The 27,545-nt window shown below is 42.6% G+C and overlaps 2 protein-coding genes across 2 annotated transcripts in view; both read left to right on the forward strand.

Annotated features, from left to right (window-relative positions):
- erfl3 (Ets2 repressor factor like 3) overlaps window positions 1-4,497 on the forward strand; it is a 46,590-nt gene extending 42,093 nt beyond the window's left edge. Inside the window, exon 5 of the mRNA XM_029503967.1 lies at window positions 195-4,497. Coding sequence (XP_029359827.1) covers window positions 195-863 — 669 coding nt within the window. The 3' untranslated portion in view covers window positions 864-4,497. The remainder of the gene's footprint in view (window positions 1-194) is intronic.
- Window positions 4,498-10,947: 6,450 nt separating this feature from the next.
- Window positions 10,948-27,545, forward strand: part of cicb (capicua transcriptional repressor b) — a 35,166-nt gene continuing 18,568 nt past the window's right edge. Inside the window, exons 1-2 of the mRNA XM_029504152.1 lie at window positions 10,948-11,151; window positions 16,917-20,948. Coding sequence (XP_029360012.1) covers window positions 17,063-20,948 — 3,886 coding nt within the window. The 5' untranslated portion in view covers window positions 10,948-11,151; window positions 16,917-17,062. The remainder of the gene's footprint in view (window positions 11,152-16,916; window positions 20,949-27,545) is intronic.

Consider the following 27,545-nt stretch of genomic DNA (forward strand, 5'->3'; position numbering starts at 1 on the left):
ACCCTAACACTTAGAAAACGTTTTAAATACACGGTTAATAACCGTTAACTAAAATAAATAACAAAATAAACCTATTTCTAGGAAAGCTGAGTAACTTCATCATTTAAAAATGTTTGGTCCACTTTGCTTTACCAATTCATTGTCACTTAATTTGTTTCATTGCTGTTGTTGTCCTTTTGTACCCCATTGTCCAGGTGGAACCTATCTCTGACATCGAGTCAGAGGAGGAGGTGCAGGTGACTGACATTAGTGATGAGGACCCAGATGAAAAAGATGAAGAGTTTGAGCTCTTCTCACCTCACCGCTCCAGAGGATCTGACCATCATCACCTTGCTAATGGGACAGCTGCAACCCAACATCAACACCATCCTGATGAGGACTTGGAAGAGGATGTATTTAAAGCCCCTGCTCCCCCTCCACCTGGCTTGATGCCTTTTTTTACCTCGCAGCACACACACTCCAACATGCATCGTGGGCTTTCCACCCTGAAGATTGAACCCACTGACCCTGGGGACAGCACTACTCCGCCCCCTCAGGTGGGCTCGGCAGGAACTCCTCAGACAAAGTGCATCCCCCTGAAACTGCGTTTCAAAAGACGCTGGAGCGAAGACCAGCGCATGGAAGCCTCACAGGAGGAGTCAGATGATAAGAAAGTACGACCAGAGGAGGAGAGGGAAAGAGAGAGGCAAAGCAATGGACAAATGGAGATGGAGGAGAACGGGACAGGAAGTGGAGAGGGGGACAGTCCTCCTCCATTGGCATACGAGGGTTCTTTAGCCACACCATTGGCCTCACACCGGAGAGTGAGTGCTGAGCTGCATCGTGCCACTGCACAGTTGTCCCTAGAAAACAAAGACTGCTGATGAGACACAGCCCAAACACTAGTGCTCCAGTAGCACAGGAGGTGGTGCAGGGTTATGTAAATGGTTCCTCTGTAACCCCTTTCCCAGTCTGACAAACTAGATTCTTGGAGACCTCCAGTGAGCCCCAGTACAGCTGAACATACACATATGTAAAACCAACACCTCAATGACAGCCTGACTCCCATTTTCTCAGAGGCCCCCCCCCAACCCTAACCCCCACCGCCACCACCACCGATTTGGTGTCTGAATCAGGGTTCTTCTGGGACACATCCTTTGGGAAGAGGGACACCCTCAGATTTAGCCATCCCAGGCTAAGTGATTGTAACAGGGCTGAAATCCCGAATCTCCCACCAGGCCAGTGAAGCTCCAGATGCCCTATCCCAGTAGCACAGCTCCTGCCTTCAAACCCCCACTAGTAAGATCAGCAACCAGTTACCACTTTACTCTGGGGACACACACTCATTTACAACCTTGGATCACACCCAGGATCACAACGTGCACACTCCCATGTGCTACTTTTCCAATAAGACGACATGACTTTGATAAGTGCCTGTGTAACTGAAACACACAGCCCTGGAGTGACATGGAGGAGAGCAAAGATGGGAGAGTGTGAGGGAGGAGGACTGCTTTGAGTTATCATCCTTCAACGTGTGAAGATACTGATACTGAAAGATCATGAGGACAAAAAGGAGAGTGTGTCTCTTAGACTGAAGAGCGTGGCTGTTGCCGTTGTCCGCCTGACTCTTAAACCTGGCCCACTCCACTCAGGGAAGCCTGTTGCTGTATGTTTGTTGGATTCATGCACATAAACGCAACGCAAAAAAAAACAAAACATAAAAACATACAGTGAATGTGACTTGGAAACATGGACACTAAACAGTGTTCACAGTGACACAAGACCATACACACCAACAAACATGCATTGACGCATACACAGACTCTCTGGCACACTGTTCTCTGAGAGCTTATGACTTTTTTATAACCTTCCTTCTGTCTCTCTCCTGTCTTTCCCCTCTTTCTTTGCGGACCACCTTTGGAAAGATCATGACTCCACTCACAGGGAAAAAAAAGAGGCGAGTGAAGACGAACTGCTGCGGGAACCACAAGGGGAAGGCAGCAGAGGGAAGAGGGATTTGAGAGGGTTCCAGTAACTTTTAACAAACCTTCTCACCTCACCTAACATGGCTTGTACACTGAAATAGTTTCCCTCCAGTCCCAGCAGCACAGAATCCTAGTTCACCAGCCATAGCTCCTCTAACAATCATAGATAGTGTTAAACTAAACCAGCAAAGACACACACACACACACACACACAGCACTGCCTTTAGCTCTTAAACATGATTCCTCTTTCTATGTCTGGACCTCCAGCTCTTCTTGTAGTGGTGTCAGTCTCAGGTCCTGAGAGTGTGTGAGATAGCTTGGCCTGTCAACTACATGAGAGTGAGAACCTGACAGAGCAGGGAACATATACAGACGCACACACACACACACACACACACACACACACACACACACACACACACACACAAATTCACAAATACAGCCTCTATATGCCTTGTTTTTATAGCATGTACAAAGTGCAAACTGAGTTCTAATAACACACATACAGACTTTATCTTTATATATTCTAAATGAAATTATTATAGAAAACAGATTTTAAAAGAACCATAGCATTTAAAAGATATGATTTCTTTGTGAGGGGATTACTTTGAGCAGCCAATGTAATGCCACTCATTCAGTAATATGGTACAGAGAGTAGGTGGACAGAAGGAAGAGGGGTGAGGGTCCAGGTTTTTTTTTTGTACATTTATTTCATAGACAAACAAGCCAGATAAGAAGGTCACAGGCCAGTCTACCAGCAAGGGAAAGAAGAACAGGACTTGAACAGACTGCTAATGATCCAGAAGTGTGGTTCGCTCTGCTGTTCACTTCATTTGCAGTGGCTTGTCCTCTCAGCACACACACAACACACTCTGCTCCTGTCTGTATAAACTAGCTCAGTTCTTTGGGGTCCTCCGCAGCCTGAGCTGTCCTGGCCCTGGGGCACCTCTGTGCACCCACTGTGTGTGTGTGTGTGTCTGTCTGTCTGTCTGTCTGTCTGTCTGTCTGTCTGTCTGTGTCTGTGTCTGTGTCTGTCTGTCTGTGCGTGTGTGCATGTGTATAGTGTATTAGCAATCCTGTCTTTTCTCCAAGGCCAGTTAGCTTAATGATCTTAAATTTGCAGCAGCTCAAGATTTGAGAAAAGGAGGGAGAGAAGCAGGGTACTTAAGGCGTTAATCATTATTGTACGATAGCCTGAAAAAGTCAGACACGTGAGGCCCGTCCTGAAGCGCCCTCTCTTCAAACTATGCACACTCTCTCTCACACACACACACACACACACACAATCATGTTTGTGATTATGTTTAAACATCCTGGAGCTTTTTGTCTTTGTGGCCTGGTCATCCAGGCGTCTGATTGGTTGACTGGGTTCTAAGCAGAGAGAGGTCTGTCCCCCCGCCTGGCCAGCGACAATACAGATCTATAGCAGTTGACTGGGAGATAGATGTCCTCCAGGCAGTCTGTGTAGCTGAGCTGATCAAATTTCCTCATTGGACCCCTGTGGTCTGGACTGAAGCATGTCACAACACACACGCACACACACACTCAGACACACACTCACTCACTCCCACTGAGTCCTGTGTCTGTATTTGAACTGACAGCTGCCTTATTACTACTTTTCATATCTAATCAGCAGATGAGGCATCAGTCCACCTGCTCTGCACTCTTTTCTTTCAGTTTTATTTTCTCCTCGTTCTTTTTGAGGCATCGTCTGATTTCCTGCTAACTGCAGCGAGATCTGACTCGGTCATGATATTGCAGGGTAAAAACGGTGACTGGAGTCTGATTGTAAAAACAGGCTCTTGCTCAACCTTGACAGACAAAGAACAGTCAACAAACAGCACAAAACTTAGATTTCTCTATCAAAAGAATAAAGGTTTCTCCCTTTTTTTTGATGTCGATATTGCTATTGATAGTTGTTATTATTGTTCTCATTGGGTTATTTACCTCTCCACCTGGCATTATTACTATTCCATGATTCTGTTAGCTGTTGCTCTTCATGTTGTGTACATCATTTTGGATGATGTGAAAATCCTCAAACTCCATTCCCCATTTAAAAACCTTTCAAGCCCCAGAACCAGAAATCTTCTCCTGTCTTTAATTTTTACAAATGTAATATAACTAAAAAGTGTAATATTAATTTTGATGCTGACAGAGAAATGACATTGGGGACTGAGAGGGAAGAGCAGCGTTGCAGGATTTTATTTACAGGCAGAGAGGAAGTGATTTTATCTTTTTTGTCATGCATTGTAATTTTTATTTTATGTTACCTTTTTCTCTTTTGGTCTTGTATATTTTTTTAATTTTGGGGGGAGGGGTGGGGTTGTATCATTTTAAAAGAAGAAAAAAGAAATGTATTGTTTCACTGTCAAAAGGTCTATCCTCTCCCTCTTTCAGTCTCTTCTTCTTTCACCTCATCTCCCCTGAGCAGTTACATAACACTCAGATGGAGAGATGAGAGTTAATACCATAATGTAACATTGAATTTCTCCACTTCTATGCTGTTTTTTTTTAACTTGTAATTAAGCTGTAATCAGGGTTAATTAAAACCAGTTAAAATCCAAAACGAATATTACTGTTTCTTTATGTTTGTCTCTAATGTACATCCATATTTATAAATTATGTATAATCAGACCGCAGAGCTTTATTGCAAGATTATTTGTAAACAAGGAGATTAAGCCCTTGACATTTTCTCTAGTTCACAGTGGGCTGACCGTCATGAGTCCTGACCAACTTTCAAGGAAAGGTAAATTAACATGCATACAAAATGACTCTGACCAACACTGAACTTCACAACTTCACTTTTTAATGGTAAATATCTTATAGCAGATATGTGACATTTGGCTTTTTTTTTTTTTTTTTTTTTTTTTTTCTGGAGTGTTCAATATACACTCGACATCCATTTTTATCAGGCACCCCTGTTCCACTGCTCATTAATGCTATTGCATAATCAGCCAATGGCAGCATCTCAGTCCATTTCAGTGGGTAGACATGGTCAACACGATGTGCTAAAGTTCAAACTGAGCATCAAAATGAGGAAGAATGGTAATGGAAGCGGCTTTGAACAAGGCATAGTTGCCTGTTTCTGAGTATTTCAGAAACTGCTGATATGGTGGAGATTTTCACATCTGTCTTCGGGCTCTGACTGATCAAAAAAGAAAAAAAAAAATGCAGTGAGCATGACTTCTCTGAGAGAAAACGCCAAAGATTTGACCAGACAAATTAAATTTCCTAGAAAGGATGCATTTCAAACCTGATTGTAGTTTATGTAGTACAAATTGAGTGTTCTCTGCAGTTAAATAGCCTCCACAGTCACCAGATCTCAGTCCAACAGAGCATCTTTGAGATGTGGTGGGACAGAAGAGTTGCATCATGGATGTGGAGGCGGCATCTAGAGGAACTGGGTGATGTGGACCAAAGTCTGCAGCACCTTGCTGAATCTAGTCTGAAATAATTTTGGAGGTAGACCAGTCCAACCCAGTTTAGTCAAGTGGCCACAAATAACTTGGGTTTATAATATGATAGGTCTCAAATTTGTCCACAATCATACAAAATAGGAAACAGGTACATATTTTTAGGTTTCATATATTTTGTTTGTATAATTACATTTCAGAATTTGTGATATAAATTTTATAACTTGGATGAATTCAAAAATGTCCTATTGTCCCTAAATTGATTCAATAATGAATTTCCTCATCAGTCATAGAGATCTAGCGTCACATTGCGGGCCAGCAGGGGTGGAGGTTAATCTGGTTTTGTTACTTATCCGGACCTCCCGTATTAACACGTTACATCTTTAATTTGCTCCAAACCTTAAGTTTAAAAACGATGCAGACTAACAGACCATTTCTTGGCTGTAATCACTCACGTCCTCTCCTGTAGTTGCCTGCCAACAGCCCAGTCAAGAAATAGTCCAAATTCTAACTTTGTATAACCAATAAAGTAAAGAAATTGGTCTGCAATGCTGCTGCATGCCCACCCACATAATATTCACATAAGGCTCAGCCTCTTACCTTTGACCAAGACATCAGTGTCTGCTGCTTTGTCCAAAGCGCAATTACAGCCACATATTGTATGAGTGAAAGAGAAAGAGCTTATGGAATGATGGCGAGGAGTTGTTGTCCTGTAATATCCCACAGATTGTTGGTCCTATATTGAATATATAATGTAAAAGAACAAACGGGAACACTAACAAAGCTCAGCCTCAGCCTGTAGACATACAGGGCCTTATAGAGACACATTTACAGATGTTTGAATAAAAGAAACAGGTTTAAAAGTTCAGGTGACAAACATAACAATACAGTAGAAACATCTTGGCCATTGTTTAAGTAAATAAACTATTTGACTTTCTGTATTTTCATAGAAAATCTGAAGAGAATCATATTTGCAACGACATTTAAAGCTGCTTTCTGTCCTTCAGTCCAAGTCCCCTTTAATGACTAAAGACTTGTAGTAACCACATAGTTTATTGAATTGTATTGTTTTGAGAGGATAAACTAAATTAAGAAGAAAGGCCCTTATCACCTTTATCATGAATGCATTTATGAAAACAACTCAAATAAGCCAGTACATCAATCTATATGTCGCGTTTACCAGGCCAAGTTGATTTAGAGATATATAGTAACAGACTCGGGAGCTGTAACTGGACGATGGTCCCTTTGTTTATCTTAGGCTTCATATTCTCACAGCAGGCTACAGTCACTTTTCTTTGCAGTGAAGGAATCAGCACAGCTACCAGAACTTTGACGACATTGTTTTATTAAGAGGCGTGACACAATGTAAAACAACCTGCGGCTTGCTAAATAATTACTGTTATTTAAGAAGCCTGTTTATTTGGGTAAATTTTAAAGGAAGGGGAGTTTTACCTCCTCAGGCTTTTGACAGTCTTTGAAATGCGACAGAAGAAATTCACAGGTTGAACCGCCGATGGGTCAAATGTCACTTATTTCATCTGGTGGAACATACAAATCACATTTACATGCATACATACCTGTGTGCATGTACAGAGACACACCAGTCATCCAGCTGCTTCATTCACAGCAGAGGAGAGAGAAAAAGAAAGCGACCACAGCAGCCAATGTGCTCTTTCACCTGAGCCACATCCCTCTCTTCTTCCTCCTCTGAGTGCCTGCTTTCGCAGAAACCTGCACAGAGCTGCCTCTCTTTTCCACATATTACCACAACCTCTGCACCGTGCAGACACTGCACGGCAAGAGGCCTTTTTGTTTTTAGCACACACACACACACACACAGGAGTGATGCATTCACTGTCAGACTGACGGTATGGTAAAATATGGGAGACATGCTCGTAAGTTCACCACATCCTCCATCATACAGAGAAAAGTTGCACCGCACATGAGTGATGCGCTACACAGTGACGGCAGTTTATGTTGGTTTTGGGTTTTTTTTTTTTTTTTTTTTTTGACACTCTACTTTTTGTCACACAGGGCACAGATGACTGTATGCATGGATTGATGTGGGTTTTTTTTTTTTTTTTTTTGAAGCTCTGGTGCATGTATTTGCTTTTTCTTCTTCCTTCCTGCCGGTTGATCTGTTTAACCTGTATGACTCCCCCCCCCCCCAAAAGAAGAAATATAAAATTTTTTCTCTCATTTGACGACCTGATATTTTCACTGACCAGACTGTAAATAACACCCAGTGAGACAGGCTGTGGTTCTTCATACACCATTTCAACTGTTTCACTTGGTGGGCTGAGTTAGGTCATTTCCCATTGATTGTCTCCCCCTGTTGTCTGAATACTCCACTACATATTGCACAGCTTTTAGCTGATGGTTGGGGTAGCATGTTTCTCACAAACTGTTACATAATTACCGATGTACTTGGATTTGGCAGCCAAAAGCAGTATGTTTTGGTTTGGATTCATGAAAAACAAGCTTGTTTTTGCTTCATCCGAGTGAAACATATTTTTATTGGTCATTTTTTTGTAAGTTTTAGACCATAGAAAAAAATAAGTATTAATCAAATTACACTATTATGTTCATACATCGAGACGATGTAGAAAGAGCTTCATGTTGTCCTGCAGTAAATCCTCTTTCACAAAGGTGGAAATAGTTTTACAGTGTTGATTTAACTGCATGGACTGATTAGGGTTTTACTTTTTTATCTTGTTTATTTAGTCTACCCGCATGGATAAAACTATTTAAACACATTAGGCTTTATTAAATGTACATAATAAACTGACTAAGTATACAATAATACATCAAAATTTGTAATGACAGGATAGACTCTTTGGAGGTGTGTCTTGAACGTAAAAAGCTTGATAACCATGCTATTACTCTTGTCTCTAAAACAGACGGGAATCTGTGTCCAAGGACACCTGTGCATCAGAGTCCTGCCTTCAGCAGAGGGACGTAACGTGGAACTGCAGAACAGCTGACAGTTGTGAACGAGAACCACAGTGAGTACAAGGGCCTCCTGTATTCTGCCCTGCAGCTTGTACGGTACCTCTGTTAGGCTTTAATAACGACAGGATGTACGTTCTCTGCCTTTTTTCAGCTGTTTGTCAACATGATGGACCTGATTTCATCAATATACAAGAGCTGGTCATATTTCAGAAGAGGTCTATGAATGACAGGCATTTATACGTACGTTTCTGCCTTCATCACTTTTGTGGGTTGTATTACCTCCAGATTTCACTGCTCTCTTCGATTCTCATCTAAATCTGTCAGCCTGCAGAACTGGAATGCTGTTCACGGTAAACTACAGAGACAGACTCTAAAGACTCACTCAATGCCGAAACAGATGCTACAATTCTTAGAGGTTTTCTAAGTTTTTTCAGATTTCTATTTTATCGCTCGGGGGTGGGGTTTGATTTGACATGCTCAGTCTGATTCAGCTGGGTAGAAGGTTGGGGTCGGATGTCAGAGGTTATGATACTGTGAGCATCTGCTTTAAGTAAACCCTGAGGTGAGAGACATTCCTGATGATGGGTCTGACTTTGTGTGGCGTTACGGTCCATTAGAGGTTAATTCACAGGTCCAACCTTTGAGTGTTTCTTCTTCCACTTCTTCCCTTTCTGCTTTCCTCTGCTGGCATCTGTACCTGAGGCCGGGCTGACAACAGGGCCCAGCAGGAGAAGGGGGTCTCTGGTGTTTGAGTGACAGACCAGTGATGAGTGCAAAGGGAGAGGGTGAAGGGTGAAGGTCAGAGGTCAGGACTGCATGGAAAGGGAGAGAGTAGAGTCGGGGCAAACAGACCAAGGGGGGTAGGGAGGGACTGGCTAACAAGGCATGACGGTCCGTCATGGTGATGACATGCAGGGAGACGAACCACAGTGAAGATGATACAATAAGACTTAAATGATCCTTTAGTGAGGGAAAGGGGCCACTCTAACTGCTAACAGCTGACAGAATAACAGTGCAAAGTATGAAGGCCATCCATCCAATCATTATCAAAGACCAATCTGGGGCTGGGCACTGTGTGAAGTGCGCCCAGAGCGGGGATTGGCTCCAGCACCCCTACCAAACAGATAAAGAGTGAAATGAATATCAGCTCTGGGACTTTGGTGATTTTCTGGGGGCCTGGGTAAATAATAAAAATGTCTGGACTTTCTCTCCTCTACAGTACCTTCAGTTTGTTGTGTTCATCGACTAACAGGAAAGAACATAAAACTCCCTCAACTTTCCACTAAATGTTTTCTAAGTTGCAGTGTTGGAAAATGACAACTAGATGTCACTCTACATCAACTTTTAAGGAACATCCAGCCTCAGCCGTCTCCCTCACTCTCTCTCCACACACACACAGGCCAGCACACACTGATACAAAAGATTCAGCTCCTTTTTCTACCAATCAGGGCTGCTCTCTGTTTTTAGATCTACACATCTCTGCTCTCCCATCAATGAGACAGCATGCAGCATCACATCACCCCGACAGAGGACGCTGCTCCCCAACACGGAGCACAGATTATGTAATGTTTACTATTACCGCACTTTGTCGCTTTCTTTCTTCTGCTACGCAAAGGTCAAAGGTCACAGTGCGGATCTCTTGCATCAAAGCGATCACACGTGCGGAGGAGGCCTGTCACGCGCCTCACGCACGTCTTTTCTTTCCGTCAGGAGTCAGTGCACCGGCTCGTCCCCGCCGCTGCTGGGGTTAGCCGAGTTTACGCTAGGCCACGCCCCTTCAGTCCAGCTGGTGGCAACACTCGTGATGACATCACCGCCGCGAACCCCCATTGGCCCCGAGACCCCGCGCACCTGCCCAATCGCCTGCCGGTGAAGTGACGTCAGCGGAGACCGGGCCCCGTTCACTTCCACTGGAGTGGGCGGGGCGGAGACGTCGGCGACGTCAGAGCGAGCGGGATGCTGCGCCGCCATTGGCTGAGAGCGGTGAAAGTGAGCGTCTGTTGCTGAGAGAAAAGGGAGAGAGGGACGGAGGGCGCTTTGTGCTCCGTCCAGCTTCTGGGACAAACTTTTTCAAATGAGAAATTCAAAGCTGTCATCTCTGCTGTGTCGCTGCGTTCACTCTTGATTGTTTGAACGTCATTTTTTTTCTTAAACAGACAAACAAACCAAGCAACGCGGCCGGAACAGTTTGAAAAGCCCTTCCGCACCGCGGTGCTTTAATCCTGCTGCACCAACGGGCACAGGCGTTGATGCATTATCACCGTGCGCTGTCAATTATGGTAAACACGCTCCTTCTCAGGAGGGGGGGGGGCGTTTGTGCCTTTCTATTGGCCCCCGGCAGCCTGCACCCTCCCCCCGGCCCGCCCCCATGCTGTTCCTATGGTTCCCAGAGCTCTCATTGGATACTGTAAAGTTCGGGACAGGTCTCCGGTCTGGCTCCGCGTTCCCGTCGCCATTGGCTGTTCCCTCCCGTCCGTCAACTGCACTTTGACAGCTCGCCACGCCCTCCGCTCCGTAGCGCCGACGCTGATTGGCTACTGTAACTGTCAGGAAACACCGATTGGTCGGCTGGCCCAGCTGTTAGTGGTTCATTCACCATTTTGTGACTGTAGTGGGAAAAGAAGACCGATAGTTTTTTATATCCTTGTTTGAGTTTCTGCGGGGGAAAGACATGTTTTGCGGAGGAAAAGTAAAGTGTGAGGCCGGACCGCACAGCCGCCACAGCCGACAGCCAAGGGATGTTACCGAGAGTACTGCACGGCGCCTCAGCAGCAGAATAAGCCCATAAATCTTTCTCTGGCGAAGGGAAAAGCTGTGTTTGGGTGAGTTGGAACTAAGTTAGCAAAAGGTAGAGACGCTCAGCCGGGTTGAATACACCATTTTCAGGGGCAACGAGTCGGCACGAGCCCGGGACCAACTGCCAACGGTCGGCCTGTTGTTCCGACACCGTCCGGAGAAATGGAGAGACACCGAGGAAGAGCCGAGAGAAAGGGGAGGGGTGAGGGTGTAACAGCCTAAAAACTTTCTCAAATGTTTTACCGCAGTCCCACAGACGACGGGGGACGATTTAGCCCCCCCTGACCGAGTATCATAGCGTCGAGGTTCACGTTTAGCACTTTTCCTTGACCTTAGTTTGCGAGTTTTGCACGGAGCATCGCTAGCATAGTAAAAAAAAAAAACCACAACAACAACAATGTATATATATATATATATATTTTTAAAAAAACTGAGTCGACCTATTTGCAGCATTGCAGCCCATATGTCTACCAATATTCACCTCAGGCGATTTAGTCTTTATAGGAAAGCAGCCGGGGAGAGAGAGAGCGTGTAACACGCCGTTTCCTTGTGGTCTGGCTGTCCGTGTCATTATGTTGGTACTAGTAGTCTGCACCCGTTGCGTACTACGACTACTACATTCACCAACACTACTACTAACGCTACAGAGCTGCTTACTAGAGCGAAACACCGACACATTCCTGCTTGGTCCAAGTAAAAAAAAAAAAAAAAGAAACATTTAGACATATTGTCACTTTCCTGACTTCATATAGGAGAGGATGCGCGTATTCTCCAAGGCGTCGTGGTGGATGTTTGCGTGCCAAACACCGTTGTGTGAGGGACATAAAAAAAACAGGCCCGTCCAGTAGGGATAATAATAATAATAATAATAATAATGATAATAAAAGCGTCACTTGAAACCGGTTGTTTGTGTTTATTATCGAGCACCGTACAGCAGCAGCAGCAGCAGCAGCGCAGACCGGCTGACTGCCCCGAGTCATAATACTCCTTTGACATTGTGTAGCGCCTCGTAGTACTCGCACAGATCAGCGCAAAGAAGCCGGGGATGCATTCGGTGTTTTCTCGGCTTTTTCCTCGTCGGCACTCCACTTTTCTGCTCTGCAAGCTTGCAACCAGCGTCGCCGTATCCCTGACACCTCGGACTAGCCAGTTTTTGACAGTTTTGTCACATTTCTCCTGGGTATATTTTAAGTGATTGCAATTTATTGCCTGATCTTTTGTGAAATTTGGAAAGTCTCATCTGTTCTGCAGATTTAAACTGTGGGGTGCATTGTCCATATCGTCAATGTTGCACTTGTTCATAGATGGAGGAAATCCCTGATGGTGTAGGTATCTTTGCATAGCTTGTAGAGCAGTTGGCCATTGATGTGGCATTGGCAGTTCTGCCATTTGGTCCCAAACAGGAGCAGTCACCCCTGATCTATGCTATAGCCTCGTGATCGATGTGGGCCAGAATGCACAAATTCCAGACCTCAGTGTTTCTCGTTTATTGATATAATATCTACAGAAAGATATGCCATCCACTAATCAGCTGCCAGTATTCAAACTACGTCACAATGGATGCTCTTCACAACAAGCACGCACATACATGCACACTTCAGCTTGTCCTCTTGCTATACCTAAAATATCCCAACAAAATGTTTCCTCTGTCTGTCCGATCACATCCCACTCACTCACAAACCAAAGTGTGTGTAACCAGAGAGCATGTCTCCCTCTCTCTCTCTTTTTTATGTTTTATTTTTTATTTTTGCTGTTTCATTTGTGAGTATGTTCCCCGGTGACCCAGTTAAGGGCAAAGCCGCCTTGCCATGCTGGAATCTACGAGGGCCATGGCAGGCTTCACTATCACAGCTGTACTACTGTCTTCTTCTGTTGTACCATCGCACGTTCTCTCTCCATCCCTGTCCTCGTCACTGCAGCCCTGCGCCCATACAGACACCCATAAAATGCTTTTAGGCGGGATGAGCTGCAGTGTGCCTGGTAACAACGTATACACTCACAGTGACATATAGTGCAAATACGGCACTGAACAGGGTACAATGTGAAGACAGACGTATACAGTCTTGTATACCTTTTATACTATAACCAGCTCAAATGCCCCCATGTCTCACTCGTGGACACACACACACACACACACACGCATCCTTTGCCATGTTGCGGTTGGGCATAGGCTAAATTCTCTACAACTGACTGGCATCAAGCTTAAGAGGGTGGTATGTTTTGGTTATAAATACTGAACTTCTTCCTCTTGTAGTGTTGACATTAAGTTGGGATTTTCGATCGTTCTGTGTTCTTGTGTGTGTGTGTGTGTGTGTTTTAGCACATACATGCACCCATGTCGATTCTGCTAAAAGAAATCACCAGCAGGGTGCTGTTTGCATAAAATGTATATATTATACCTCCTTTATTTTTTTCTAAAGAAATAAGAAACTTTATACTAGATGGAGTGTTAGCTTTAGTGCATCTGTGTGAGTGGACGAGTCTTTATATGGCGTAACAAATGTACAAGTGCGAGACAATATATAGGTCCAAGGGAGACTTTAACAGGATATGCAAGACTACACTGTAAATTCCAGGGAGCGCATTCACGGTTTGTGTAAAGTTTGATGTTGCTATGCTTTGGAGGGGGGTTACATTGTGCACTCCTGTTCGTTGAATGGGTGAAGCAGCATCTTAGTAGCTGAGGCTCAGTCCATGGAGACGATAGCCCTCAATTATCTGTCCCTTCAGGATTTAGGCTAGTTTTAGACCAGACAAGAAAACATCTCATTCTTAGCCTACTCTGATGCTTGAAGGTGTAGACAATTTAAATTGGCAAGAATATGACTAAATTTCTCTCTGCTTTGTTTGTAGTCAACTCAGGACAGGCAAGATTTTAAACAATCTCCTTGCTATTTTTTGGCACAAATTTTTGATGAACAGCTGAATTTAGACTTTCTCTTGGCATTTTGGCCAAGAGTTAAAGGTCGGCAGTTATATTCAATTTAGGGGATGTTTGGTGAACATACACTCTGTATTTCTTATGGCATTGTTTGGGGGAAATTTATAGGCTCATATTAGGACCATGGGAAATATTAAAAGCTTTTGCCATTCATTATATAGCAGCACTGAAATTATCGAAGAATTGTGCATAAATTAATTAGTATCACATATCTGGGGCCTACGGCAACCTTGGTATTTTGTCTGGAATTTCAAAGAAAGATTATTGCTTGTCCACCTAACGTTTCTAAGAGTGCACATTCATGGTTGAGGAGTTAGTTTAGCAGTAACCAAAATTTATTGGGCTCTCTTTGAAATAAATAAATTGTTCTGGATGGTTTTTAAACTTCCTGTGAATGCTCAGATATGAAAGTAAAGATAGACTAGTGTTTAATATGGAAACTCCCCTGTTATCTACATGTTGCGCACACACTCTGTTGTACCATCCAGTACCGTCCGAGTTACAGAACATGAATATTCACACATGACTTATCAGCTAGAGGCTATACTATTTTGGGAGATCATGAGCATAACCAAGAGCATTTTTCTATGCTAAGATCAGATCTTCGCAAGTCATTTAGCCAACCAGTCAGTCAGCCAAGTGGCCTTGACTCCTTCCTGTCTTTTCCAGTGCACTACAGCAAGTCTACATGCCCAACGCTCCCAGCTGAGGCCTCAGCGTCTACTCTAATGAAGGGGTGCTTGGCCTGGTACTGGTAGGATGCACATTCCTACCATAAGAGTTTTCCGTCTCTTTCCGCTTTGTCTGGAATGGATGATTTACTCATGTAATTTCCAAAGATCTGCTGTAATTACAGGGTGACTAATTTAACTTTTATGTTAAATGTTCTTCTCTTTATTTTGTTTTCTTTTTGTTAGTAGTGTACAGTTTGGTTTGCTATCTGTCCCACAGTATATGTTCGTATTAGTTGTAATATAAATATATCAAGTGTCACCCAATATTTTGGAGTGATTATATGTATTGAAAAGATCAGAAATGTTTTTAACATTTGTATCTTTTAAAATTTTACACATTTAGGAATAGGAAGTTAATTGCCTTCAGATATCTTGTAATTAATATGAACAAATATCAAAAGGAACATTTTTAAAAAGTTTACATAAGTAACAGCACAGTGAATAAGTAAATGTAAGCAAATTAAATTCAGTAAATGTCAGTAAATGTAAATGTCACCAGTTAGTGAAAATAATAATGAATAACTGAAGATGGAGAAAAGAAATAATTCAGTCATGAAAATGAAAGCCAGTTTGTTTGTTTATATAGTAAATATGTGGAAGTTTGACGTTCAAATGAAGAGTCAGTGATGAGAGTGTAAAGGACTAGAGTTGTTTATTAGTCATTCACGACAAGGAAGAAGGGCTTTCTTCAGTGCAGGAAGTAGAAGTGGTGTGATATTTGGTTTATATTGTGGATTGTTTGTTACAGCACACAGACAGTTAATAATAAGGTCACCTTATGTGTGTGACAAACTTTTCCAATGTCTGGAAAGAGGAAGTGTGCTGTGTTTTTTTTTTTTTGTCTAGATATGTAGGAATGCGGGCATTTGCACACGTTGGTGCGTTGCTGAGCTTAATCGAGGGAAGCACAAATGTACGAGTGTGTACAAATGTATGTGTGTGTGTATATGAGAGAGAGAGAGAGAGACTGTATTTAGCCTGTAATCTTGCATCAGTTAGTGTGCCTGATCCTGTGCCAGCCTTTTAATTTCTCTCATTTTGAGTGTATTTTACCATGGCAGATTATTGCAATTATATTGTCTTTTTGCAGAAATATGAGTGTGTATATGTGTGTCTGTCAGTGAGACAATGACAAAAGGCGACTGGGAAAGACTGAGACACAGAAAGAGTGAGAGAGGGCCAGCGAGTGCTAGAATGACTGTGGAAATTCCCAGTGACTACACAAGAACAGCCTATTTGAACAAACAGCCAAACAGCCGCATACTCCTACCTCTCTCTCTCTTTTCTGTCTCTCTCACTCACTTATGTGTTGTAGGCTGACCTCAAATGGTCCACTGCCAGGCCTCTTTCTCCCGATGGAAGTCAAAATAAATGTTTTGATGTTGTTGCGATCCCAAGATGAACATGTAGTATCAAGTCTACAATGCGTAGCATGAGAAAGCTACCCTTTTGCATGTGGAAGTAGCTGGAGGGTTTACAATGGAGAGATCAGGCGACCTGTAGTATCATACTTGTGTGTGTGTGTGTGTGTGTAAAAAGGAAAAGCCTTTTTGACTGTGTGTATCTGAAGAGATGTAGGCCTCATTATAGACAGACTAAGAGATAAAATAAAGTGAGTGACCTTGGATGTTTATCTTTAATTCTTTTTTTTTTTGTTTGCTTTTTGCTGACCCTTTGTGTTCAAGTAAACTAACCTACTGTATGATTGCTACACATATGACTCAATCTTCAACACATGAAATTAACTATAATAGGATTTTGAGAAAACTGCAGATTGTTATGACGGAAACAAGCATCCTGTATTTTAAGAGCCATTTAAAAAATGTTATCAGGTTTTAAAATGATGGATAATTAATGTTGGAATTATTATTTGATGTTTCAAGTACACAAACTTGCACTTCTAGGCAAGCACACACAGGCATGCTTGCATGTACTCTGTAGTGAACTAGGGAGATGAGGAGGGTGAATGAGAGCATACGTAAGACATTGAGCCAGTGTGATAGCCAGTACAGAGTAGCATGCTTCCAGGTATGACGTCATTTTTATTCTGAGCAATTTTCGATAAAGAATATAGTAAATGACCACCTGTCTTTTGCATCTACCTCTTTCTTTCCAGACTGCAATACAGAGGACTAAGGGACAGAAAAGAGGGAGAAGAAAAAAGAACAAAAGAAAGACAAGACAAAAAAAGGAGTGCCTTAGAAGTGGAAAAAAAGAGGAGCTATACACAACCTACAGCACTTTTTGAACAGTGAAGAAGAGATGAGGCCTGTAAAGAAAAACAGAGGACGTTCTCCACCACTAACAAGAGGCAGAGGAGGGAGAAGGAGAGGAGGCTCTCAGCCCCTCCAGGAGAAAGACCCCAAACGAGTCAAGAGAGAAACGCCTGTCAAAACCACACAGCACACACCCAGCACTCCCTCCACACGCAAACACAGTCCACCCAGAGCCATCAACTCGAATGAAGAACCAATCACAAACAGCAATAGCACTACAAGGGAAGAGTCTGTTGAGCCGAGGAAACCTGTGGAATCAGTTGAGAAAGATGCAAAGAAGACAGAGGAAAATACAGAAAATAACAAGATAGTGGGCACAAATGGAAACAGTGCAATGTCCACGGACATTGTAGCCTTTCCTACCTCTGTCCCAGCGCCACTCTCCACATCCACACCTCCTTTGGCCACCAATCACAGTCCTGGTTTAGGCTCAGTATTGAGTAGAAAAACAGCCACATTTAAGGCTCGTGTCCCCAAAAAGAAATATACATATGAGCACTTTGCTAACAATGCAAGTGCCCTAACTACCATTCCTACCTCCAGCCCTGCACTCATACACAACAGTTACTGCAATATTGAAAGCAAAACGAATAATATTGATAATGTGAATACACCCAAAAATAGTTTCAAGAGTACTAACAGTATTAGTAATAGCATTAATAAAAACATTAATGTCAGCATCAATAGTAATTATAACAATAACACTACAAGTGGTATTACCCATATGATTAACAGTAGTAACAATAGTGCGGGGAGCCATAGTACTTTTATTAACAGCAGTAATAGTAGAAGTAATAATTGCTCAGGTAATCAGCCATTAGTGCTATCTGTGGATTGTAAAGCAACAGAAGCAAACCATTTTAGCTCCATGGACGATAGGGCCCTCAGGTCAGCAAGCATGCAGGAAAAAGAGTCCCAAGCTGGTGAAAATGAGTCTGGAGGGGCCCCTAATTCAGTGCGCTCCTCGTCCACTGATACAGCCAGCGAGTACTCAGCTGACCTGGATGTAATGGAAGCAACAGGTCCAAGCCTTCATCCAAAAAACTCCCACATCCCAGCAGCGCTCCATAACTTGCACCCTGAAGAGGGTAGTCTGTCAGAGGGTCTAGCTGAAGCTCTGGCCAAAGGCATGAAGAACCAGAGAGTTCTGTCTCGCCAGATAAAGAGGACAACACAGAGTGGTATCGTGGCTGCAGGGGACGAAGAGGCAAAGGAGACACACTCATGCCAACCCCTGTCACCTGTGTTTAGACCAGGGGTGGTTCGTAGGGTGAGTGGAGGCACTGTTGAAGTCCAGCTCCAAGGAGAGGAAACCCTCATTAAATACCCTTTCCATGGTGGAACTGTGATGACATCATCATCAGGGGCCGAGAACACTGTGGAGTTCATTTTGGATGCCCCCCCTCCTGGCATGGCACCTGTGGCTGTTGGGACACGTGTGTGCGTGCCCTTTGGTGGAGAGGAGGGGGGTCTTCTGCTGTACAGAGAGGGAATTATCACTCAGATGGACCCCCACCCTGGGGTCTCATTTCCTTACCAGGTGCTCCTTAGTGAGGACAGCGAGGATCTGGATGATGGAGAGGTGGCAGGGGATAAAGAGAAAGGGAAAGCGATTAAAAAAGCTGTGTGGGTGTCCCGACAAAGCCTGAGACTGCTTAACCCTCCCTGGGAGGTCTCACACTTGGATGGTGGGAGGGCAAAGGAGAGAGAACGGGAAAGAGAAAGGGAAGAGAGAGAGAGGAGGGAAGAGATGGAGGTAGAGAGAGAGGTCTGCCAGCTGAGTATTGGAATGGGGGTGCTCGGACGGGGAGCAAAGTTGGGCCATGGTTTTGCACATGAAGCGGTGACAGGGAGGCATCCCTATGGAAACATACATCCATCGCCCCACTCCTCCAACATAACTTCGAATCCAGTATCCAGCACAGTTCATGGCTGCGAAAATAACTACTCTGATAGAGAAATACAGAAACAGCCAAACACTCCTGAAGAAGATGTTGAGGTATCTCGTTTAAACATGGGCCTTACAGTTGGTCCCAAGCCAATAACTGGGACCTCTCAGCAGAGAAACATAATCTCCAAGTCCAGTGGCTACCTTCCATCCTCTCCGCATCTGTCTGTTGTACGGGATCTGGGACACCCACACCTCTCCACCCTAGCTAACCCTCAGCCACCCCCTTCCCCTGCCTTAGTGGGCTCTGAAATGAATAATGCCACTCCAAACCTACCTCCATCTAAGATTACTCCCACCCAGATCCCCACTCCCACCTCTGGAGGGGGATCCTCCTCTACCTCCTCGCGCTCCAGAACTCCCCTCTCATTGGCTCAGCAAAAATACAAGAAGGGCGATGTGGTTTGTACCCCGAATGGCATCCGTAAGAAGTTCAATGGTAAGCAGTGGAGAAGGCTGTGCTCCAGGGAAGGCTGTATGAAGGAGTCCCAGCGTCGAGGATACTGCTCTAGACATTTATCCATGCGGACCAAAGAAATGGAGGCAGCAGGTGGAGAGAGGGGAGGAGGAGGCAGCAGCTCAGGGACAGTCACCCCCTCTGACCTGCGCGGCAGAACCAGTAGTGAGTTTGAGTGGGACGACACATCAAGAGAAAGTAGTGAGACCAGCAGCAGAGGAGACTCCAGGCCCCGTCTGGTACTACCCTCCATCCTCCCCCATGACCTGTCTTCACGCTTTGACTTCGATGAGTGTGAGGCTGCCACCATGCTTGTATCATTAGGGAGCTCCCGTTCTGGCACACCATCCTTTTCACCCATCTCTAACCAGTCGCCCTTCTCCCCTGCCCCCTCTCCCTCACCTTCCCCACTTTTTGGCTTTAGACCAGCCAACTTCTCTCCAATAACTGCCTCTCCAGTTCTGCAACACCGGAGGCATAGGCAGCTCAGCGGTACAGGGGGAGGAGGGGGAGGGGGCAATAAAGCAACAACCACAGCTGGAGGAGCAGAAAGAGAGAGACACACCTCAGGCATCCAGCCCTCTTTCCCAAGCAACCTGACGTTTACAGTCCCCATGAGTCCCAGCAAACGAAAGCCAGACGCACCTCCCCCACCACCCCTTCCCTCACACCACCACGATTATACACCCAAAACAGAGCTGGACCAGGTGGAACCGAACTCATTCAGGGTGCTGTCACCCCAAACACCAGCCTCACATTCTTGCACCCACACACCCACCTTCTCCCGACCCAGAGGAGCGACAACTCCCTCCTCCAGTAGGCCCCCGTCCTCTACTGCTGTCTCCCCTCCTCCTCTGCTGGTCTCTCCAACTCCTCCTTCACCTCTTACTCCAGATGGAGGGCCTCGTCGCATGGTCCCAGTATCCCAGCAGGCTTTGCGGGACTCCCCCGTCATTGTGAGGAATCCCGAAGTCCCACTTGCAAAATTTACAGAATGCCCCTTGGGAAGAGGAGGAGGAGGTGGTAACGAGGGAGGGATAGATAACACATCTAAAGACATTGGCCTCACACCCCTTACCCCTCAGCCAATTTCTGGCCTCCAAGTTCCCGTTCCAATTAACGCTGCTACAGCCACAGTACCAAATGGCACTGTGCTTCTGCGAAGCCCAGCCCAAACTCTGGTGCTTGTGTCCCCAACACCTTCCTCTCTGCCCACCACTGACACTCCTTCCACCCCCCTGCAGGCCCTGTCAGTTACTGTCAGCGAAGCAATCACAGCTCATGCTCCAAGTAGCACAGACAGCTCTAGGGAACGAGAGGAACACAGGGGGACAGGTTTTGGGAGTGAGGTCCAGCAGCCAGTTCCTTGTCACCCTTCTCCAACTGCACTGCTGCCCTTGATATTGCCAGCGGAAAGTCTTCACCCCATTCCACGAAAGGAAATCATCATGGGACGCCCTGGCACAGGTGAGAATTATTTTGTGTATGGGGTTATTATGTACATGAGGGCATTGAGTTTGGAGAAATGAGGAAAAACTATTGGTGAAATTTATGAATTGGACTGGAGTTATTTCAAGAACAGCATAAAACTGGAAGTATATGGAAAAAGCACATTGTATTTTATAATTGGCTGTGTAGCTTCAGAAATATTCCAATCATTGTTCAGCTATAATATAATAATGAAAAATGTAAAGCTATTAATAGGAAGTATATCTTGTCGATAAGAAAAAATCTAAATAAATTATTTTCCTACATATTTTTTCAGAGGTAGCGTGTTGAAAAATGTTTCACATTGTATAGCTATGTCAAACTGAACAATAGTTACACAAATATTTCTGTGTGAAAGGCTCTTATGGTACATACAATATTTTATCTTTGAAATAAAACTCAAGTTAAACTTCATTCATTTATGATATTTACAAATTAAAAATTAGGTAGGAATTGGCCTTTCTATGTTATTTTAATCAAATCCTCAACTGAGTAGAATGGTAGATTTTTTTTACTGCATCATCAATTCAAATTCTTATCTGTAGAATAGCCTCAGAAGTAAACTCATCTCATAACTTTTTAAAGGATTTTTTTGTAGTTGTGAGACTTGAAGTCAGATACATATCAAGTCAAAAAGGAGAGAGGAAACTGGCCTTGAACTAGGGAGTTTTGTTGTAAGAGGTCAGTCGTTATTTTCCTCAGACACTGAAAATCCACAGAGATTTGACATGAGCAGCTATGTCTTGAGAAAACAATCACAGGAGAGAAGCAAGGACAAAGACTGATCATTTAAGTAAATTTAATTGAAGCTACAACAAGTAATATAGGCACTAATATAATGGGAAAACTCAAATTCGTTTTTTATGAGTTTTTCTTTTTCATTTGTACACATATATGTACACGCCTGTGCACACACACACACACACACACACACACACACACACACACACACACAGATCGAGAAAGAGACAAAGTCATATTTAAGTTGTTAAATTTCACTGTTAGCCAAAATAGTAAATAGAAAAGACCTTATTCAGTTATTTGTGTCTATCAATATATCAATATTTCTTCTTGTCATCAAATACCAGGCATATATTTATATACTATGTTGTTTTGAAATGAATCAAATGAAGCTTAACAATTGTGGTTATTTTGAACAAAGAAAACTATCGAACTACTGTCCAAAATATATTAGCTATTAGAGTAATAATTTGTATGAGAATAAAATAACATCCACGGTGTAATAGAGGGGTAGATTCCTATGAACTTGCCTCAACCTGTGTGTGTTGATGTTCAGTGTAAGCAGTGCCCGTTAGTCCACATGCTGATGTCTCATATGGCTTCCTGTAATCATCTGTCCACTATCCTCATATCTGATTGTAAACTAAATGCTAAAGCTGGTCATGTGACCTATGTAAGCTCTGGAACAGGCTTGTGTGATTGAACAGGTCAGAAATAGTCTTGTTAAAATCATTGCTGATGACACAACAATCACTATATTCACTAGTCGGCACACATTAAAGTTGGAAAAATCACTGCCATTCGTCTCAGGAAAGGTAGCTTGTTTTAGCTGATGGATTTTAGAAGACAACTATTTTATATAATGTATCATACAATATTTAAAAGCCCCTCTCTGTCATTAGAAAGGCTAAATTACAAAAATAATAATTAATTTGTAGTTTGTTTGGATTTTAAATGTAAAATGTAAAAGGACACATAGATGGATGCAAAATTATTTCAGTGTACGTTTGTGTCAACGAGTGTGAATGAGGTAAAATGAAAATGAAAATGAAAAAGTGAAAATGTATGCATGGGCATGCATGCTATGGTGTTTTTGTATTTTCTATTGGGATTAAACTGTGTGCTATACACGATTAGCTTTGTCCATACTGCAGAGTCCCTCTTATACAGCAAGTCATTATAGACAAAAACTTGGTGGCTGGCAGCAATCATACCTACACTACATACACAAGACACATGAATTTATAATAGAAATGGAGAAGTTTGATTAGAAAAAATAAGCATGCTTTAAAGGAAATTAGCAGAGGCACAAATATGAATAAGTATCGTGAGAATCTTCAAATCAGTGCTACACAAGAAATTATAATTTAAAGAAAAAGTAAAAGTGTGTATAGAACATTTGGGCTAGATTGATAATATGTAGGGCAGTTATAGACTGTTTTCACAAACTTGTTTTTGGATTTGTTTGATAGAGAGAGAGCAGAGAAGGAGGATTAGATCAGAAAGAAAAAGAGGAAAGAGAAAATGCATATTAAAAATGAAAGAGGAGAAATAAATGTTGGGTAATCTTTCATTCATTTATTTATTAGAAAAACTCTGTCTAACATTCTTACAGAGTGGATATGTGCCTTTGTGACTTCCTGATCCGAGTGACTGTTATCATCCTAACTCATTACAAACTATTTCCACTGACTCTGTTCTGTGTACATTTTTTGATGTTTGTTTGTTTATTAGTGCCTCATGTAAAGATATAGTGACAAACGTTGTGGGCTGCATTCTTTGCCAGTGTTACTGAGGTGGGTTGATTTAAAAAGTGTGTGTGTCTGTGTCTGTGTGTAGGAAATATTCTCTAATACTTTCAGTGGGTGTGTGAAGTTAAGTTTTCACAGGTCCTGTGTCGGCAAAGCTGCACAATAGCGTTTGCATGTGTGCATGTGTAACTGAGGCAGCATTATTCATCGTCCACTGAAAATAAGAACCCACTTTTCACATCTGTGATCTATGGACATATAGTATCAGTTTGTGTAATTCACGTCAGCAGCTCTCTGTGTGTTTGCACTTGTTCCCATGTAGACTTTCAGGAGTGTGACAGAGAAGTGGACAGGAAAGGCAGTGCTGTCATTTTGAGTGTATGGTCCCTCCTCAGTCCCCCCTGTTTTTGCAGCTGAAAGGACGCTGAATGAATGAATAGCATCTCTTTGTACAAGAGCATGCACACTTGCCTGTGTGTGTGTGTGTGTGTGTGTGTGTGTGTGCCTGTATTTATTTTGAAGACCTTTGCATGAGCACATGTGGGTGTTTTCTGTAGTTAGAAAGGTTGTGTGAGCGTTTGCATATGGTCGTAGGAGAGTGTGAAATATGAGTGTGTGTGTGTCTGTGTGTATGTGTGTGCAATAACACATATGGGATTTTTGTGATTTGTGAGTTTGTGTAGGTGTTAGTGTTTCTCATTAGCTGATGAGATATGAATACATGGAAATCTGCTAGTATTTTTTTTATTTGAGTTTTGAAGGTTATTTAATGTTAAAATATATATTGTGTCAGAATGTATTATTATGAAAGTATACTTTTAAACTTTATTCTCTGATGTCACCAGCAATAGTCTCAATAGGATGAAAATAAATTGGGAGCCTCTCCAACATATGTGTCGACACTCCTCAGACATCATGTACATTTGCATGAAATATATGTGCTTCTTTGTGTAATTAATGAGATTAATTATTACTTTGGGTACACAGTCAGTACCAGTATAGGTTTTATCATGTTTATACCACAAAGTACACACATATAATGTCAGACAGATTTCTGTTCATGTGAGGGTGGAAACACAAAAATTTTCCCTGAATCCCATAGTTGTGAAATTCTGCTACGTAGTTTACCAGCTCATCTGTGATGACACATTGCACCTATTCAAAGGTTGGAAAACTGAACCTTACAACAGGAGCTTTAATGAAAAAAAAAAACTACATCCAACAATTACATTAATAAATAAAACGTGCGTATTAAATGTTTGATATCTTCCTGTTGGCAGATTGAAACTTTCTTTCCATCAAGTGTGAATTAAATTACCATAAAATATTTGGCAGTCGAGGACAATTAAGGTTGATATTTCAGCAAACCAATATAGTTCTTCTCATAGATTATCTAATGAAGCCAAAGAGAATGTAACAGAAAGAGAGGAACAGATTAAGTAAAATTTCATAAAATTCAGAGCTAAATAACACCTGAGTCCATCCTCTGTTTCTATACAACATGCACCATAATACCACATATATGCTGCATGATTATTAATTCCCTCAGAAATATGGTAACAGACCCTTGGTTTCGTTAAGCCCTTCAAATGACAGTCGTACATTTTACAGGCAAAGCTGCATATTTTCTGTGTGTGCATGTGTTTTCCCATCTAAAATGTGCTAATGAGCAGGTAAATGAAAAGTCGTTTCAAGCTTCCCATTAACTTCCTGTAAAATAAAACTGCTGAAGGAGCAGGCAGAAAAGTGTTAGCGACAAGGTGAAGGATGAGACCATTTTTATGGTGTCACGTGGGTGTGTGTGTGTGTATGAGACAGCGTAACCAAGCGTCAATCATTGAGTACCGGATATGATGTGTGAGCGCCAAACGTCTGTTGCCATGGCAACAAAGCAAACATTATACTGATGTAGCCTGTATATAACACAGAACATTCACAAATAGAAACTGTGTGTGCGTGTGTGTGTGTGTGTGTGTCTGTCTGTCTGTGTCTATGTGTAGTTTGTTGGGTTTGTGGGGTAGTGGGCGCACAAGTTCTTCTGTGACTTCCCAGAGAGGAGGAACTCCAGTATGTTTACACCCCAATACACGATTGGCAGCTCCTACTTTATTCCGTCCTGGATTTTTTACTCCACAAAATCCTAGACAATCAGAGGGTTTCCTATAAATTATTTAAACAGTGACTAAAGTGTTCCAGGTTATGTATCAATTACAGCCATTTTCAAAGGTCTACTGATTTTTTTTATCGCTTTGAAAAATACAATTCCTATTATAGTTCAGATTCATTTACAGTTACTGGTTGTAGCATTCTTTACCAGCAATTTCTGTCACTCTTTATGAGTGTCAGTTTTATATAAAGGACCTTGATTACTATGTTGTTAGTAAGGTCTTGAATGATTGTTGTTTGTTTCGGTTTTATATCCAAATCCTGGTTTCACCAGAGGCGCGAGCTTTCTCTGTGTGACAACGAAGTGAAACTGCTTGGCATCTCTCATACTGTGCAGCATGATTATATCTAATCAAACCATTATTAGCATGACTGCTTTTTCAACACAACTCCTTTTTCTGCAGTTTTAGCATCTTAAATGAATATGTTCTCTTATTCACGTTTAGTCAACATTCACAGATATATGTTCAAAAATAACGTATGTTTTAGTGTTTCACATTTCACAACTGAAAGCAAAATTGCAATTTGTCTTTGTATATATTCAAGTTTGCCTAATTCTTTTTTTTTTTTGTCTCTGTGTCATTCACCCACACAAAGATGCACATGCAGTCATTGCAACACTGAAGAAACATGTCACACTTTTAAGTACACGTGAATACACTTTTCGGTAACTGTTATTTAGCACTTGAATACATCTCTTTTCTGCTTTCCTGTCTTCTGCTGTCTCATTTTTGATTTTACTATCTAACACATTATGACACATTTGTTTTAACCCTTTGCTCCATCGCACTGCAGTGGCTTCACTTCCCCTCCTCTCTTCATCCTGGTCTACCCGGATACGGATACCCGGGAATAACATCCCCACTCCCTCCCGCCCCTGCTTTACGTAATGCTTAAAGCCCTGCATATCCTCCATGGCCATGGCAACAACCACATCTGGATCACACAGCCATCTAGACTGGCACCAAAGCACATGTGAAGCCCTCAAGATTTACCAGAAAAGTCATACGCAACGATAATCCTATTTCCAATTGAACAAAGCATACTTTGGGGATATTCTCGAAAATGCACTGGTGCAGTGGGACTCCTCAGTCTAAGGTGGCTCCAAGACTTTCTCTGCATGCATGTAAAGTTGGAATAGGTTTAAGCTTCTTCACTGGTCTCCGATTGAAATCACTTTAATCGCTCTATCGAGATCACAGTGTTCATGTGTTCGTCACAACCAAAACTTCGGAATGAGTTTGGATTTCGCTTATGAATTTCTTTTCTCTTCTTCTTCCTACTCTCCTCCTCTACTTTCATCTCAGTCTCAGCAGTCACTGCACTGGTTTACTTGAGCTGCCTGTCTGCTAGCCACTTATCTGCAGACTAGTAGTGCCCCCAGATGGCCAAACACATACATTACAAGTTTCGTCACGGTGGAGAGATCAATGTCCAATCACGAGTCTCAAGTTTGTGTTTGATGTATTCTACGCCATGGGAATTTATCCCTGTTAGGAAGAGAAAGTTAATTAATCAGCATAGGAAGCAAGAGAGTTTCATGTATACTTTACATTTTAACAAGACTAATACAAGACTAATACATCTAAGTCTCAATAGTTGATGTGTCATTCCTCTCAGTACTTCATGATGGAGTTGTCCCTACACAACAGTAAATGAAATAAGGAGTACTGGTTTCAATATTTTTTAAGTAAATTTATAGCAAAGTTACGAGCAGATCTTGTGCCTTAAAACTATGCACCACATATTCAAAATAATGCAAAAGTGATTCCTTAACCTTAATTTCATTAAATCTAGGATGATGGTCAGTAGCAGACTGGTCACCACTGGCGACATGGGGACCTGTGCTCAACATAGTTGTTGCCATGGTAACTGCAATAGGGCTGGTGGATCGAGTTATAATTGGACAGAGCTAATG

Source organism: Echeneis naucrates, chromosome 6, assembly GCF_900963305.1.
Source record: "Echeneis naucrates chromosome 6, fEcheNa1.1, whole genome shotgun sequence".
In the NCBI taxonomy this organism is placed as follows: Eukaryota; Metazoa; Chordata; class Actinopteri; order Carangiformes; family Echeneidae; genus Echeneis; species Echeneis naucrates.